A 16,670-nucleotide genomic window follows, 5' to 3' on the forward strand; every position below is an offset into this window, starting at 1 on the left:
CAAAGCTCCTTTTTTCTTTTCTTTAAACTGTCTTCTCCACATCTACACTTCTGACAGAATCCATCACTTTGATAGCTCATCATAGCATCCAGCAATCTGTCTCCTCCCTACAGAGCTTCTTTTGTAATATTACCCTAATAAGATGCAAAGATTCCGAGCCCAAGTAGTGGCAAATCTGCAGCATGCATTTTGCTGCATGTTAAAAACACAGTAGATGCTACAGTATAGCCTGACTTCCAGCACAGGTAACAGCATGAAACTATACATCTGAGACAAGAATTTCAGTCTTTAGAAGAATCTGCTCCCTCCATTTTCTTTACTATATAGGTATTTACAAAAGAGCTAAAGAGATGAAACATGTGGTCTGAAAGAAATGCAAAATTATATGTACACAAAAACACAGGCTCCCTGAATATTAAACATACTAACAGACGCGGAGCTCTCGATTATGCCTCTGCAGACAATGAGGCATGCTAGAAGGAAAGGCCAGGTACTGAAGTCTAGTGATGGTATTGAAAGGCGTTATACCTATGGCAGACAAAGACTCACAAGGTACCAGAGAAAAATATGAGCTAGCTGCTGCAAATTGCTAAATTGACAAAACAGATGTAGGAGACGTTCCTCCGACACATCTCTTCTGGCTTGCAAGTGTGGTGAGCTGCAGATTCTGTCTTTGCCATGGCCAGGAACGAGCACTATCTCTCAGCTGCCACTGGGCTTGACGCAGCAGCGATTCCTTTCATTTGTTTCTCTCAGTTCTATCACCTGAATTATGGATGGAATTCTGCCTAGGCCTGCTGAGTTGTGTACGGGAGTGGATCACATAGCACACAAAATACCTTCTTCTGTATTGACCAAGAAAGTCCAGCGTTACAGACAGAACTGCCAACTACCAGAACAACAGAAATGAGTAAATTAATAACGATGGGTTTTGTCTTATGCCCCCCTCCCATTCTGTCCTCTCCCCTGAGTCATTTGAAGAAATGACTAAAATCCCCATTTATGCTGACAGTATAAGGCTCTCATGTCAATCATGTAATAGCTTAGAAAAAAGTACACGTAAATAGTAAAGGCTTTAGTAACTGGCACAAGCATGACTTTTCTAAGTCATCTCTCTGGAAAGAACTTATCACATTTGAATCTAAACAAACAAGAACTCCTCCCTGATTTTGTGTACGCCGATATACATTGATCAGCCCCAGATACTATTATCTCTAAATGTCTGTGCAAAGTTTGGTTTAATGGTTTTTCAAGGTTGTTTTTCTTAAACGCTGCAACTTTCAGTTTTTCTTGACTGCATTCTGACTGAAGAATATTTTTATCAGTGGATTCACAAATAAGCTTTACGCATTTGCACCAAAATAATGGAACGTGGGGGTGTTATATATATATAAAATATTGTTTATTTATAAAAATCCCCAAATAAAAACCTCATGAACTCTCTGTTAAGGACAGTGAAAAAAATATTGTGGAGTTCAACTCTTGGGTCCCAGTATAATGGAAAATACATTGCACTGCAGGCTTTGTTATTTTCAACCCAGCATAGCTCTGCTGAAGCTGACAGTCCAGCTAGTCACGGTCACTGAAATAGTCCAAATCACTGAAGAAGCATCACAGTCTCAACCTCCCTGAACCTTTTTAATGATGTCAGTACAATACTGTGTGAAGTAATAGCGTAACATTATCTGGACTTCATCTGGACCAAGGAGGTAACAAATTGCCTTAAACCTTCAGCAAGCACTCAAGTTCAAGCTGAGTGGTTTCTGAAGAGTTCACAGTGCTTGGGTGACTGTGAAAGCCTCATTCAAGTGCAGCAGTGCTGCTAACTACCAGGGCCACCATGCAGAATTGGAGAGATTACAGTTCCTCTTATCACAAAACTTCCAATTTAAATACAACTGCTAATCACATAAGGAAATTAACTCAGTGCTAATTCAAAGGCAGCCTCTAAGCCTTTTGAAATTATTCTGCTGTTAAGCACCATCTCTAAAACTTTGAACATCATATTTCAGTGTCACCTTATCTCAGCACACTTGATATGGAAGAGCCTCTGTCCTTACTGAAGCTAATGGGATCTCAGAGGATCCATAGCGAGGGAGTGCCAGGGCTTTACAAGATGAACATCCTGCCTGGGACTGCACAAGTGTGTTTTGCATCACTTCCCACCGGCTATGCCACAACAGCCTCAGAAAGCCCATCCAGCTTTGCAGACTCAAATAAACAACCTGCCAAATGTCATTTCTACATATATTTGCTGCATGCTTCCTCATAAAGTGCCTCAAGGAAAATATCTCTAGAAACATGAAATTTGCCAACTCCCCAGATAACACTGGAAACACTGAAGGACAGTACCAGGCAGGAGAGCATCATACTGACCTGTGTGCGGGTTGAGAAGGATACTGCCAGGCGGTATCCCTGCAGCTTCAAGTGGAAGAATGATATAGCTGGTGTTGCTGGGGGCCACCTGGCCACTCATCCCATTCTCTGGGTAGGACACGTTGCCTGAAGAGCTGGCCGTCACCCCAGGGACAAGAGATGCACTTTGGAGAGGCTGATGTATTCGTGACAGGGATCCTGAGGAGCCAGCACTGCTGGAAGACTCTGAGCCTAACGGAGAGACACAACCGCAACAGGGGCGGTTACAAGGGACGCCAGTCCCCACCAGACACAGTGTGTACATGAGGACAGTGTTCACAGACTGCGAAGGCAAGCACTAGGCAAACACACAACACACCCACCAAACATTTTGTACAAAAAAACCATAAACAACACACCAGCAACTGAGGTGTTAGCCAAGTAACAAGGCAGCTGTGCCATATGTGTATTAACGTAAAGCTACCTAAGACGTTACCTAAGACTTTTGCCACTTTGATTTTTCAGCACCTAGCTTATCAAAATTGATCAATCAAGATAAATCTAATGTGCTAAAACACATTTGTGCCTGCAAGGACGAGGAGACGCATTATTTTAAACACCAAATATAATTTCCAAACTTCAGAGATTTTACTTGATTAGATTTCAGTTTGCTTCAAGTAAAAATGACAAGAATCTCTGAGAGCGTAAGGCTCAGATGAACAGCTGCCTTAAGGGAGGATGTTAAGGCAAATACAAGGGAGGTGTGAAAGCAAACGTCTGTACGGATGCTTCCCCCCAAAAGTAAAGTATATTTTAATTGCAACTTCTTTTATTTTACTTCTGTGCACTGTCTATGCATCTTACATTAATTGCTAACCTCCTTAGTGCCCTCCTGCAGGTATTGATTAAAAGAGAAGACAGAACTCAGACTTAGGTTTTAGCAAACTTCGTTCTTAGAGGGCAGATTACATCCCCTCGTATTTGGGATACTACAGGAGGACCTTGCAGTAGACTGTTTAGAACCTCAGATTCATTTTCAGTCAAATCCATACTGGAATTAATTTATTTCCTCATAATTACAGCAAAACAGGTTTCCACTGAAGAAGTCACACCAGCATCCTGTTACTTAACAAATAGAGGGTCTTTCCATAGATTACTGTGGATTGCTGTGTAAAACACATTTTTGTCCATCTCCTTCACGCTTCATATCCATACGGCAGCTACTACAGAGACAGTCCTCTATGAACTGTGCACTATTTGCCATCAGTAGGACCCTAAATCTGGTTCTCCAATATCTACTCAAGAAAGTAAAAGAGATTTCAGAAGAAATTTCTAATTTCTATAAACACACTTCGAAGTTGTATTGGTTGCTATATTTTTCCCCTCCTTGTAGACTGAAGTTAGATATTTAGAAAGATTATTCTGGAGAGATTGGTTTATTTAATGGATCATTTCAGATTTCAGTGTTTCTACAAATTACAGAGATATTCCTGGAGGTCATCCTCATCAAGCTGCAGGCAGTATTTGGCATCTTTCTCCCAAATGTAAACACAACCGTGCGAGTTTCGTTTTCTTTCTACAGCAGTTACCAGGTCCTTTCCTGTACTTCTCTGGCCCTTTTACAGGCACTTCATGTTGCTGCTTTGAGTTCTTGCTTTACTTTCTCCTCTTTTCCATCACCTATTGAATTCAACAGGTTAGAAAGCTACCTGGAGATGCAGGAGCGATAATGAGATTTCATCAACCTGCCAGTATTATTTCTAAGCAGGTAAGAAGTACCAAGTCTGAGTTCAGACCTCTCCCTCCCCATTTTGTGCTATTCTGAAGAAATGCTGTTAGCATAAAAGATTACAACTCTGACATTCAATGGGGTTTTATTTTCCCCCTTTCAGCTCTTTTTACGGCAGAATCACAGATTGATCTTTACTAGCTTCTGAATGTTAAAAGCCAAAGGACTGTAATGAATTCAGAGGTACCCATCAAATGGTAGGCGGAAGCAGTGGAACAGCCTCTGGAGCGATCACCACATATTGGCCAAGATGATAGGTTTGAAATGTCTGCCTTAAACGATCGGAGAGCTGCTCTCCTATGTCAGTGCATCAAGTTGGTGGTCTTGAAACATCACAAATAACACACAAAACTATTTCAGCAACTTTCTGAATCTTTAAAAAAAAAAATAAACCCAGAAATTACTACTTAACCGATTTTGCCCTTTTATAAGAATGATCTATTTTAATTTTTTTCCCATCATTACAACTTACTCCCTATCATTTTAAGTCTAGACATATTAAGCCAAGTAAATTCCAACATTAATGTTTGGAAATTAACACCAATTAATCTTGTCTTTGCAGCTCTGATTAGCTGTTTTCACAGTGTCTAACTTTGGAGTAAGAAATCACCACATAATGAATTCAGTACTGTAGCGAATGAAAAAAATTGAACTATCTGACTTTATTCAGATTCACATTAAGAGATGTCTTGCTAAAGACTTCTGAAAGGAACTTAGACTAAATGAGAATTTTGCCCCCATTACATAATCCAACTTCTTTTTTCAGTATGTCATGATGGCTACTTCTTCTAGATTCTTCTATAATTTTCTTGCTGCTTCACAGTTGACATAATAATAACCTTCACATTTTCATCACTTTCCATTAATATATTTTTAAACTACTCTGAGAGATGCAGCAGTTCAAAGAGTGGTAGAAGAAAAAGAGACAGAAAAATCACCACAAAGTCTTAACAGCTTAGGGGGTTTGCAGAGGGAGAGCATGGAGGTACCATTAGTTTTCCAATATCCTGCGCACTAGCCAGCAATGCAACACATCTTGCTCTACTTTTTGGGGGGTCAGCATTCAGTATCTGATGACTTTGAACATCTCTGTTCATCCCACCTTCCAAGTTTGACGTAATTTTTTTCCTTCTTATCAACTGGACTCTCAAGATCTAACCACTACTTGCTCCAGACAGTCAATTGTTTAGGAGCAGTACAGTGCGGATCACCTCTGGATATATTGTTGTCTTGGATAAAGTTTCCTGGCTTAGGAACATTTATTTGCTACTTTCATAAGTCACTTGCATTTCTGTATATTACAATGTATTTAGGGCTTTTTATAATAATGGTATGTGTTCATGTGAACATGATTATTCCTCTGCAAGTTGCACTTCTAAAAATAAGATCGATGTTTCAGCACAGTCGGTTGGCGGGAAGCGTATGACTGGAAGCAGTTGGCTCATGATTTATTGCCCATATATCAACATTCCTACAGTTTCTCTTGGACTCACAAGATCCATCAGGCTCAATTAAGCAAAAGAAGCAGAAATTCAGTTCCAAAACTCAAAGACAAAATTATAATTTACAGGATAGTTTATCACAAAAAAAAAAAAAAAAGAGGTTAATGTATTGAAATGCCTGCATATAATCGTCTTTGCCCAACAGAAGTATCAATGAACACCTAACAGGAGAGGTTAGATTGTGGCTCCGATTACTTGGAGCCCCGCCAAAGTAGTTAATGATTCCTACAGATCTGTATCAACACAGCTGACACCCCAGTGCAGCCAGCTTTTCGTAAATGGGGGGAAAAGAAATACACTCCAACAGATGTGCATTCCACTGAATGGAAAATGCATTAAGAGAAGCTAAAGATGCAATAGTTACATCTTTTAAGTCTTCCAACAGTAATTTAAATAGATATGTAGATACACAGAGGACATTTCTTTGAAACACGGCTTGTCTTCCCTCCTAATAATGTATATTAAAACCAGTTGTAATGTGTCAGTGAAAATAACACGGTAATTGATAAGCTAGATTTTTCTCTTCATGGGCATGTTAGAGTCTGAACAGGTACATCTCTGATGCCTACAGGGACATGTATTTCACTTACAACTATACATGCTTAGTCAACCCTGGAAAGTCCACTATATTAATGGAAATCTAAACCAACAAATGTTTTGTATGATGTGCCGAGTTGTAGGAATGCATCTGATTGCAATTTGTTAAATTACTAACTCCCCACTCAATACTGAGTTATAACTTAATACATCTTTATATATCCACTAAGGTTCAAAATAAAAGAGCAGAAAATTTTGCAATATACAGTCTGTGCTTTTTAGTGGAACAGGGCTTTCTAAACAATCAACAGGTGCAAGAAAATAACCATGAGAACTAGTAAGATAACCATGCAACGGGTTTCAAACAGCCCTCGTTGTGAAGTTCGCAAGAATAAAGTAACATAATTCTTTTGCTAAGCTCTAATTCCTGTGCAGCTGAATGCAATTAAAGTCCAAGATTAATTGACACTACTGGACTCTACTGTCGAGAACAGCATGTTGTATGATCTGTCTTTGCCTAAGGGGAGGCTAACATCTTTCTGTGCTTCAGTTTCTGTTTGTCTGCTGTGTGCCATTAATTACTGATTTATCAGAAGTTAAGGCAGGACATTTAATTTTGGTGACAATATTAAAAATGATCCAGAAAGGCTACAGTGCTAATATTGCATCACTATATATACTTTCAAATGCAGCTGTGAGCCATCAGTGAAAATCCTTGAAGTCTTAGTATTTCCACGCTCAAGAACACATTTGACAATGCTTCTGGATGAATGCCATATATGTAGAGTAATCTTCACATTTAAAAAGGTCACAAACAAACATTTTCCGTCATTTAGCCAATGAAGAACATGTTAACCAACTAATGACTTCAGACTGATTTCATACATACTATATGCAAGGCAAAAATGTTTAGCATTTATTACTGTGAGTCATAATGTACTTCAGAGAACAGACTAGTACTTTCTGCAGAGGAGAACCGGGACAGAATTGGTGCCTACCAGGCTCTGCCATGCTCAGCGTTTGTAGCTACGCCTCTGCACTCCCATTTCAATCACTGCAGTAAAGACAACAGAAAATAAACAAAATCCCCCAAAATAAAAACATGACTAAGCTTTACAGAACACCCAGTGCTGTCTATGACTGGATTACAGAACGATGAAGATCTAGTGCAAAACATGCACAATGAAGCACTGCTCAGTACCTAATCTACCTTAGAAAACATATGCAAATAGCACGTGGGGGCTCTGACAGCTGTATGAATGCACTCAGCATTTTTTGGTGAAGGAAAAACACTTTATCAAGGCATATTTCCCCATTATTTTTTGAACAGTCTTTCTTTTCTGCTGTAATGCCATTCAATAACGTTTTAGAGAGAAGAATAGAAGCAGCGATTCAGATACTACTTCCTTTGACTTTCCTCGAGCTGACTGAGAATTTGACTTTGTGTCCTGGCTTTAAAGGTATAAGTTTGTTTTGACATCCAGACTTGCTCTTTTTTCCCACCACTTCCTTTTATTTTGTTTCTTTTTTTACTCTTTCTGTGCTCAACTAGCTTTCAATTTTAAACACTTTGCTTAAAAAAAAAAAAAAAATCAAACTACTTGCAATATGTAATTGCTCTGCAACGAACATGGAATTTTAATATCACTGATGTTTTAAAATGTATTATAAGAGCTTTCATTTGAAAGCAGTTTTGGGTTTGGCGCATACAGAGTGCAGAGGCATTTACAAGTATTGGCATGCTTAAGAGATCTATACGTTTTCTAAGTGCACCCTTTAGTACGCTACTTAAAACAGCTCCTTAAAAGTATTACTCTTCTTCAATTACATGTCTCAACCCTCCAAACTGGATTTCCCTGACACCATTTTAAATGCTCCGCACCACTGCAATACAATGCTGCAGAGAAATACATTACCTGCATTCTACTGAAGGTGAATAATATGACAAAAGTATACCAGAAACCTGTGCCTCCTCCCTAATTCATACACATCAAATTGAATTCTGATGCAGTGGAAAGATTTGCAGGAGGCAAAAACATTGTTTACTGCATACTTCAGGCCCCATTGTATAGCCTATTCAGCCTTTATACAAATAAAAAACACAGAAATGTAGTTTCAAAACTCCATATGCACATATGCTACGTTGCATATGCTCATGTTCAGGAACAAGCCAGAGGCAAACAACTATACTGTACTAATTTTCAAAGTAAAATTCATGTCTTAATTCCATAAAAATTTACATTCATAAGGATGGAGTAAAACTGAAAGAGAATCTTGTCTTAGGAAGGGATCCTTATGGTTCCTTTCCAACTTGAAATGCTCTATGATTCTATGAATCTTAAGATAATAAATCCAGTATTTGTCTATGGTCTCAAAGAAAGCATAAAATAGAAGCATTAAGAAAAAAAAGCATGATATTCCAAAAGCTCCCAGCAACTTTATGATGAGCAGAGTTTGAAAGAGCAACTTTCCAACCAGCTGGATTCCTTCCCAGCTGTGAAATATAACAAAATTTTTTAACTATGTTCAAGATCCAGAATGTAGTTACAAAGTCAAAAGTTTTCTCTGAAAACTCCATTCCCCATCATCCTGAATCATGGCAAAGGCTACCCTCCAATTTTGGGAACAGGAGTGAAATCTGACCAACTCAGGTTTGATAAACTTGGACTTAAATTAAGTACTGTCCATAAAACACTCTCAAGCTGAAAAAGCACTAAGTGCTAAGTATTGATTACCACTTGTCCTGTACTATATTTATCAAATGAGCCAAACTGATGGAATCATCTGATGGACTCATTATTTATTATGCACTTTTACACAAAAATGTAATAGAGTAGCTTAATGGCATGGTTTGAAATGACTTAGATCTCGACCCTGTGACTCACTTACATGTTAATGTACCCATGAAGTTAATGCAAATAAATGCAGAATTCCCACCAGATTCATAGTCCCCTTAAATGATGCTTTCATTTAATGGGAACTAAACAAGAAAATGGAGAGACTGCAGGACCTCTGTGAATCCTGCGCTTCTGATTGCTTCCACCGCAGCACACTGCCTCATCTGCCAGCAGCGAGGGAGAGGTTGTACTCCACGGTACAGGTGGCCTGCATTTTAGCAACAACAAAATGTTCTTGGATTTCTCATCAGATACACAACATTTAATTCTTCATGATTCAAGAAGAGTAAGATGAATAAAAAGGTAAAATCTGTGCTTTGTCTGAAAGGACTTCCACCTTTTTGGGCTACAAGTGCAGTGTTCAAACAGGATGTGTATGTACTCTGCTCCACGAAAAGTCTCTCTCACTGCGACTTGCCCACCTCAGGCACCAGGTTTCTTCTTGATTCATAAGAACTCAATACCAAGTACCCAGATACGAGTGTACGTAGATGGCCGTACACATCTGCTATGCACAGGAAATACAACTGTACCCACAATTCACCATATAGGCAAACCATACGAATTGGACTAGATGATCTCTGAAGGTCCCTTCCAAACCAAACCATTCTGTGATGTACCATACTCAGACAAATACCAGTACAGCCATTTATCACAACCCAACAAAAAGTACTGTGAACCCAATACAGTACTAGCTACCTGTTTTAGACAGTTTGCCGGTACTTCTGTTACTTGACGAGCTATCTCCTCTTGTCAGGACAGTTATTCCACCAAAACTGGCTGTCTTTGTTATGGCTGGCTTCAAATTTCGATTTGAGCTGTCCGAGTCTGTGCTGCTCCATGGCCTCTGGTGATCTGTCCACTTCAATTCGTTCTCAGTACTGCTCTGCCGACTGCCGGATGCCTTCCCCGTGCTGTCTCTGTTACCCCTATGGACATCAGGAAACAACAGATTTATACACACACAAAACCATGTCAGGGCAGAGTCTATCTTTGGTTACCCTGCCGTGAGCCTAATAAAGAAAAAGGAAATATTCTGCATTTATGAAAACATGCCTGAAAGAGGGGATTTGACCCCAGTAGTCAACTGCCTTCAGCAACTAAACATTTCTATACCCTTTTATGTGCACAGCACTTACCACTGCTCTCCTTTCACATATATCCTAAGCGCACTTCACCAGACGGGACTGATGCAGCAATACTACGTGGCACACACATTGCATTTCAGTTGCCTGCTGACTGGTCTCTTCCCTCAGCAAACCCCTCACTACCTCTTCCTTTGCTGTCTATCACCTGTAAGGTCTTTCTCACTAAACTCACCTTCTACTTTTGTCTTCATATCCATCCTCTATTTTTATCGCATCTTGTCCCTACTCATCATCTGCTCTGCAACATCACCCAAAGACTTCCCCTAAACACGTGTCCTCCAAGCATCACCCCAAACTCTTCAATGCTAACTCCACTTAAGAAACCCACCAGTTGGTGTTTTTCCCCCCCCCTCTCTGCATACACTAATTGCAAACATCTCTGGGTAGAAACTGTCTGTCCTCGAACATTTGCAGAGCACTCGGTGTATTAAGCGACACCGCAGTTAATTGTGAGCAGAAACCAGAGCAGAATTTGGCTTGTTTATAGTGAGCAGCTTACAACGTGCTTCTAAAATGACAAAACCAGCATGCCTACCGCAGCTTGGTGCGCCACGACCATTATCCCAAGCGATGCTAATAACGCTGGCTTTTGGAAGGCTTTTAGAAGACATTTTCCACCCCTCTGTCTTATTTTACAGTATAATACCTTGCAGGCTCAAAGTGTTTTCTACAAAATCAAAAGGATGGGATTGTTTGGGGTGAGTTTGGTTTTTGGTTTTTTTTTTTTGGTCCCCTTTCTCCTTGCGATCGTAGCTCCCGCTTTTTATTTGGAGAACCTGCCGAGCTGTGCCACTCAGGACGTGAAGCAGCAGTGTTTCAAAGACGGGACCAGGCTGGTGCATTCCTTGCCTGTGACCAGAGCCTCCCACAGATGTGATCAGCAGTATTAACCTGTTGACCTTTGCTAGACCCAGACACTGGGAAAGCATGAAGAGAAACAGCACAGAAGCAACAACATAAGAAAAGGAAAAAGATTTTAAAAAGAAATTTTCCTTAAGATTTAATTGGAAAGAAAAAAAAAGTACATTATTTACAGACTCTTTTGTATTCTTGTGCTTCGAAATTAACAATGCCTTTATATTTGTATTCTAGTGGAAAATGGGTTTTGTATCTCAGTTTTCTGCGGTTTTGGGCTACATAAAAGTCCTTTTTGTTCCCCAAACCCAAACAGATACTAAGAGTCTCTGTGTGTAAAATGCCTCCTTACTCCTGCTTGCCCAATCCAGGACTCTCAGATGATCAAGGTTAGCCTGAAGCATGGAGAAAAGTTTTTCTGCCTGCTGCCTGTGGCCATGGGATGCAGCTCCAGATGCTCCAGCACTGCTCTTTATCTGGTGCAGTCTTGCCATCTCCTCCATGGCTGCTGTGCTTACATGCATAATCAGCAACAACATATCAAATAATCTCACATCCTTTTCTCCTCGTAATGAAAAATTATGTAATATAGATGGTATAGGTTTGAAGCGACACAAAGTATCGCTGCTACATATGCAAACCCCAGTGCATACAGATATCTAGGGATCACTCTACTTTTGCCTAGCTATCCACGTGCCTGACCGGATAAAGAACATGCTTCTGAAAGCATCCATTACTTCTGCCTGCTCTGCTTAAGATTTCTGGGAGCCGATTGACTTTAAAAGCAGCTTGGCATGGTCAGCTCTGGTTAATTTGAACTGAACCTGTGGGAGCTCATGGTGCAGGAAGAGAGCCTTTCTAAGCCTCTCAGAGGAACAGTGTCACCACTAGGTTGGGTCTTCCACTGATCCAGAGTATCAACTGATGAAAAAGTTCTCCATGAAAATACAGATTGACTCCTACCGATTCCCTGTGGTTTGGGACACAATCTGGGATACAGGATACATCTGAATGTTCTCTGGGCAGAAGGAATTGGAGTTTGGAAGACAAAGTTCACGGAGAAAAAGTTCCAAAACATTGCTGCTTTAGGTAAGGGAACTTCAATCCGTTTCACCTCATCATAATTTTACTTCAGCTTTTAATAAACCAAAGAAAGGAAACAAGGCCAGTCTGGGCACTAGTCTGTGAAATGTGCCTGTCATATACTCATATACTAGAGCATAATGAACTTTCAGCAGTCACAGTCACCTCCAAATTATGGTAGCCCAAGCAGCTGGGCAGCTGGAAATCTCATACGGTTCCTGAGCCAATGATCCATAAAACCAAAGGAAAGGGTCCCGTCGTGACCTCCCATTCAGACAGCGTGGGATGAGCAGGTAAGAACTCTGTTCTCCATGCTCCTTTCTAACCAGAAAAATGACATACCCACACCGTCAAGGTCTGCCTTGGTGAGGACACAAGAGTCACGAGTGAGAGTAACTGCGAAATTAATATTAAATAAAGTCATACAAACCTAAACAGCTGTCTTTTCTTATGGGTATCATTGCATATACTACTTTCTTCCAACAGCCTACTGAAAAATGAAAAGAAAGATTATGGTAACAGACATGGCAATTCAAATTTATCTTATCTGTAAAGCTATATTCAATTTCTAGCAACATCTTGCAACTTGCGTTAGATTCACAGTTCAAAAAAACAAGGCTAAAATTGCTCCCCGCCCCCCCCCCAACTGTGCACAGTCAACTGAACATAAGAAATGGCAGCCAGGGAGGCTGAAAGCCATTTAACATTTCCTGTCACCGAGCAAGGTAATTCTCATAAGGCAAGGAATCATACATCTACATCTAAAAGAAAATTCATAAAAATATCACCTAATAAGAACATAAAAAAATGCAAGCCAGCAAAATACTGCATATATAATTTCAAGCACTTGCTAAGTCGCTTGGGAAAACTCTGCGGCTCAGAGACACGTTCAGGTTCTCCGACGAAGAAGAAAGGCAAAGCACTTAAACACATACCTAACGCTCCACACAGCAAATCAAGACGACTGCTGATGTGCACGGAGCTCAGCGCAAGCCTAAGCGCTCCGCCGCCATCAAAGGCTGTAAGGCATGCAGCAGGAGAAAGCAGCGTTCTGAGGAACACAGCTGGGGCTCCCTTCCGACGACAAGGCGGCAGGCAGCAACAGAGGCCCGACTTCCAACCCGGCCTTTTACTGGTCTCCACTTGCGTACGCACCCTCACGCCAGGAAAGCGGCTCCGCCAGCTCACAGGGTCCAGCAAAGCGAACCACGTGCGAGCACCCGAGCTGGCCACGTCCTCCTGCGCGCAGGTGTGGGACCGAACGCGCAAACCAGCGGAGGCCTGGCTGTGAAGTTCGTGGTTTCATCCCAGAAAGGTCCCCGCCCCCCCGCAGCAGCACAGCGTCTGGGCGCCTTCCACACTGACTTGGGAACGTGAACGACTACGTCACGTTTACCGTCCCGATCTCTCCAGAGAGGGAAAAGTGGGTTTATGGGACCATCTTTTTTTTCCCGCTTTTCAGGTTCCTCTGTTGAAATTTTGATCAAACACATCTCCATAGTCACAATACAGAAAAAGCAGCTGAGGAAATATCCTTGGCTCTCAGAACACGAGGTGGTTAGATGACAGTGGCCATCACCTCCTGAGGGCCTTCCCTCATTCCATCTACAGGACTGTCCATCGGAAAAAACTGGTTTGTACCATTACCGTGGAGTCATTTGCTATGGGAACAGCCTTACCCTAAACGCATCTGACAGATGTAAGGATGGACAGAGATAGAAATATTGTGGAAGATAACATCCCCTCCTTCAAGGGGATGATAAACAGTTTTAAAACCTGCACAGGACAGGCTTGGGCTAGCACTGCTCAAACACCACCAGTGAAATTCTCAGCGTTTTGGTTAAAATCCCTATCTGCCATAAAAGTGCGTAATTTCTAAGATCTTCAGCACAGCTAAGCTAGTTCACGGCTGCTATGGAGCTAACACTTGGTATTCTGTAGATCTTAGTCGAGCACAGTTTCTTCTTCCCTTTGCTTTAAATGGATTTATTATGATAAAACGGACATCCATAAGAACTGTCACACTATCATGCAAAGTAACAGTTGCCTCAGACACCACCATTTCATTACTACAATGCAGCAGTAAAGTAAAGGTCTGGTCTGGGGGACTCGTGAGCCTTCACAAGCAACAAGCGAAGTCGGTGCTGCTGCTCAGCCCCACGGGAGAGCCCGTTAAACAGCAGAAATCACAAGTGTGGTGTTTCATAAATACCGTCGTCCAGCCACTGCTGCGGTGCTTTGCAACCATCAGTAAGTTAAATTCGAAAGGCACTGCAGGGAGAGGTTGAGCATTTGAAACGAAGCGTTAGGTGGGTTCCCTGACACAGCCCAGCCTGCTTTTTAAACTGAACGCAAAGTCTTGGGAAAGCAGCAGTAACACCTTATCTGCTCAGGTACAATACCACAAGGCAATCTCTTTTCCCTCCCCTTAAAGTAGAAGAACACTGCAGATCATATGGATTACAAATTTGCTCAACAGCCTTCACATTAGGATAAACAACTATAGACAGACAAAATAATACGAGAAAGAAACAGCTAAGTTTAACACAAAAAAAAAAAAAAAAAGCTATTTTTTACCTGTTTTCCACAAAAAGGTTTTCCTGGGAGCAAACTGACTGAAAAATAAAAAAGGCATTGTATCAGACGTTCTAGATATTCTCTGCTGTTCCAATTCCTTCCTTGATTTTAGAATTATCTCCCCTGTTCAGGCTTAAGGGGATTTCAATTCATGCATCATTTGCATTTGCAGAAGACAAGAGGGGAAAAAAGGTCAAGAGTAAGGTCAGGCCAGTAAAATAAATTCCATGCATTACAACACATTGCCAATGAGGGGTCTCAGTTTGGAAACAAACTGAAACTTCTCGGTCTTGAGATCAGAAGGCAGCGGTTATGTGCAAAATACTGGCAATTCCAAGGGAAAAAACCACTTTTCCTACATAATGTAAGGTTCCACTGGTCTGCCCTACCACCTCAAAATAAAGACTGCAGAGTAGCACAGAGCTGCAGGTAGGAAGGACAAACAGGAGGAAAGCATGCAGAATTGACCAAGTTCTTCAAAGGGAGAGAAGATACTGCAGTACTTGGAAATACTATGTGATTTCACATTTTATGGTTAGAGAGGAAAGTCATACCCACATTGAGATATAAAATTATGATAATCATCTTAATAGCAATATTAACAACAATAATAATCTATTGCAAAAAGGTTCTCTGCTGGAGGACTTAAATCCTGAGAAAGGTGAAGGGCTTGGACGAAATAAATCCTATTGGCAAGTGTCTAATTGTTTTAGTGTTACTTCATTTTTTATGCAGAGAAATGAAGCTGTGCTCAATTTCCCATGAATAATTCTCCCTCTTTGATTTTTTCATTTCCCTCCTATTTCATGTTCACTACACAAAGTGCCTCGTAGCTGTCACTGGATTATATCTCCATGAGGTACAGATAAAAGGACAGTCAGGAGTTGCACTGAATTTAAACAAAAGGCAGGCAAAGGGTGGAGGGCACCGAAGATCATGCCCATCACTTCTCCAACAACAGGACACAGCTCACAGAATCATGCAATGCCATCATTAGCTGTGTCAAATTTTAAAGGTATGGGACATGCACAGATTTGGGACGTTTCTGTTTTGAAAAGGGTCTGCTAACGACCTACTCAAGGAGCACTGGACAACACCAGAAGCCACATCCTGCTCGTTCCCAGTGCTCCAGTGGATGCACGGGCAAAGTTCTCCCTTGGCACCACAGCCGGTGCCAGCCCATCAATTTACACAAGGAATGAATTTAGCCCTGAGAAGGCAATGAGGTTTCTCCTTAGAGCTGTAATTCACCCGCCCAGCATCCACATGAGGGAACATCTGACAGCTCTGTGGGCTTCCCAGGTGAGCCCCCACCCTGCACTGCTACTAAACACGCAATGCTCTGGGCCGCATCGGTGGCAAGTGCATCCCTCCTTAGCACAAAGCCTCGGGGTATCAGGAACAAGTCCTCCATTGCCAGGGACCAAATTCCCACCAGCTGCAGCAGACCTAGGGTTTCACCCCGGGCTGAGAGGAGAGACAAAACTGTTTCACCTAAAACCACTGGGATCCTTTGTACATAGCATCATAGTATGACACTGCCTCTTCCCTCATTTTATGTACCTTACTCACAACGTTTCATTAGCAAATGCGGCTGTGCAAACTTCAGCATAGTCTACCTACCTACAAGCATGGAGAAATCACCCTGTGGGCTTGTACAACCCTCAGCTGTGGGGCTTGTGTCTTCACTTTGAGGTTCATGATAGGCATTTGTGCATTGACTTCACTGCAGTCACGTTTCCAAAGCAGTGTTGTAGCTACTATTCCAGAAAAGTGAGAAGAAACCTCTGCATAGACCAGAGTACTAGTTTGTGTCCCCACGAAGTTACAAAAGCAAAGGGGCATGTACCGGTCTGTATTTCTTTTCCCCCCCCAAGTTTTTAAACAGCCTGGGACATTTGTGAGCGAAGTAAGGAGAGGGGTCAGC

At 41.4% G+C, this 16,670-nt stretch overlaps 1 protein-coding gene across 1 annotated transcript in view; it reads right to left on the bottom strand.

Annotated features, from left to right (window-relative positions):
- ARPP21 (cAMP-regulated phosphoprotein, 21kDa) overlaps positions 1-14,781 on the bottom strand; it is a gene marked incomplete at its 5' end in the record, with an annotated part of 68,268 nt that extends 53,487 nt beyond the window's left edge. The window contains 4 exons of the mRNA XM_010290874.1: positions 2,377-2,607; positions 9,780-10,009; positions 12,597-12,656; positions 14,744-14,781. Of these exons, the coding sequence (XP_010289176.1) occupies positions 2,377-2,607; positions 9,780-10,009; positions 12,597-12,656; positions 14,744-14,781 (559 nt within the window). The remainder of the gene's footprint in view (positions 1-2,376; positions 2,608-9,779; positions 10,010-12,596; positions 12,657-14,743) is intronic.
- Positions 14,782-16,670: the final 1,889 nt, after the last annotated feature.

This window comes from Phaethon lepturus, unplaced genomic scaffold (genome assembly GCF_000687285.1).
Source record: "Phaethon lepturus isolate BGI_N335 unplaced genomic scaffold, ASM68728v1 scaffold15367, whole genome shotgun sequence".
Taxonomy (NCBI): Eukaryota; Metazoa; Chordata; class Aves; order Phaethontiformes; family Phaethontidae; genus Phaethon; species Phaethon lepturus.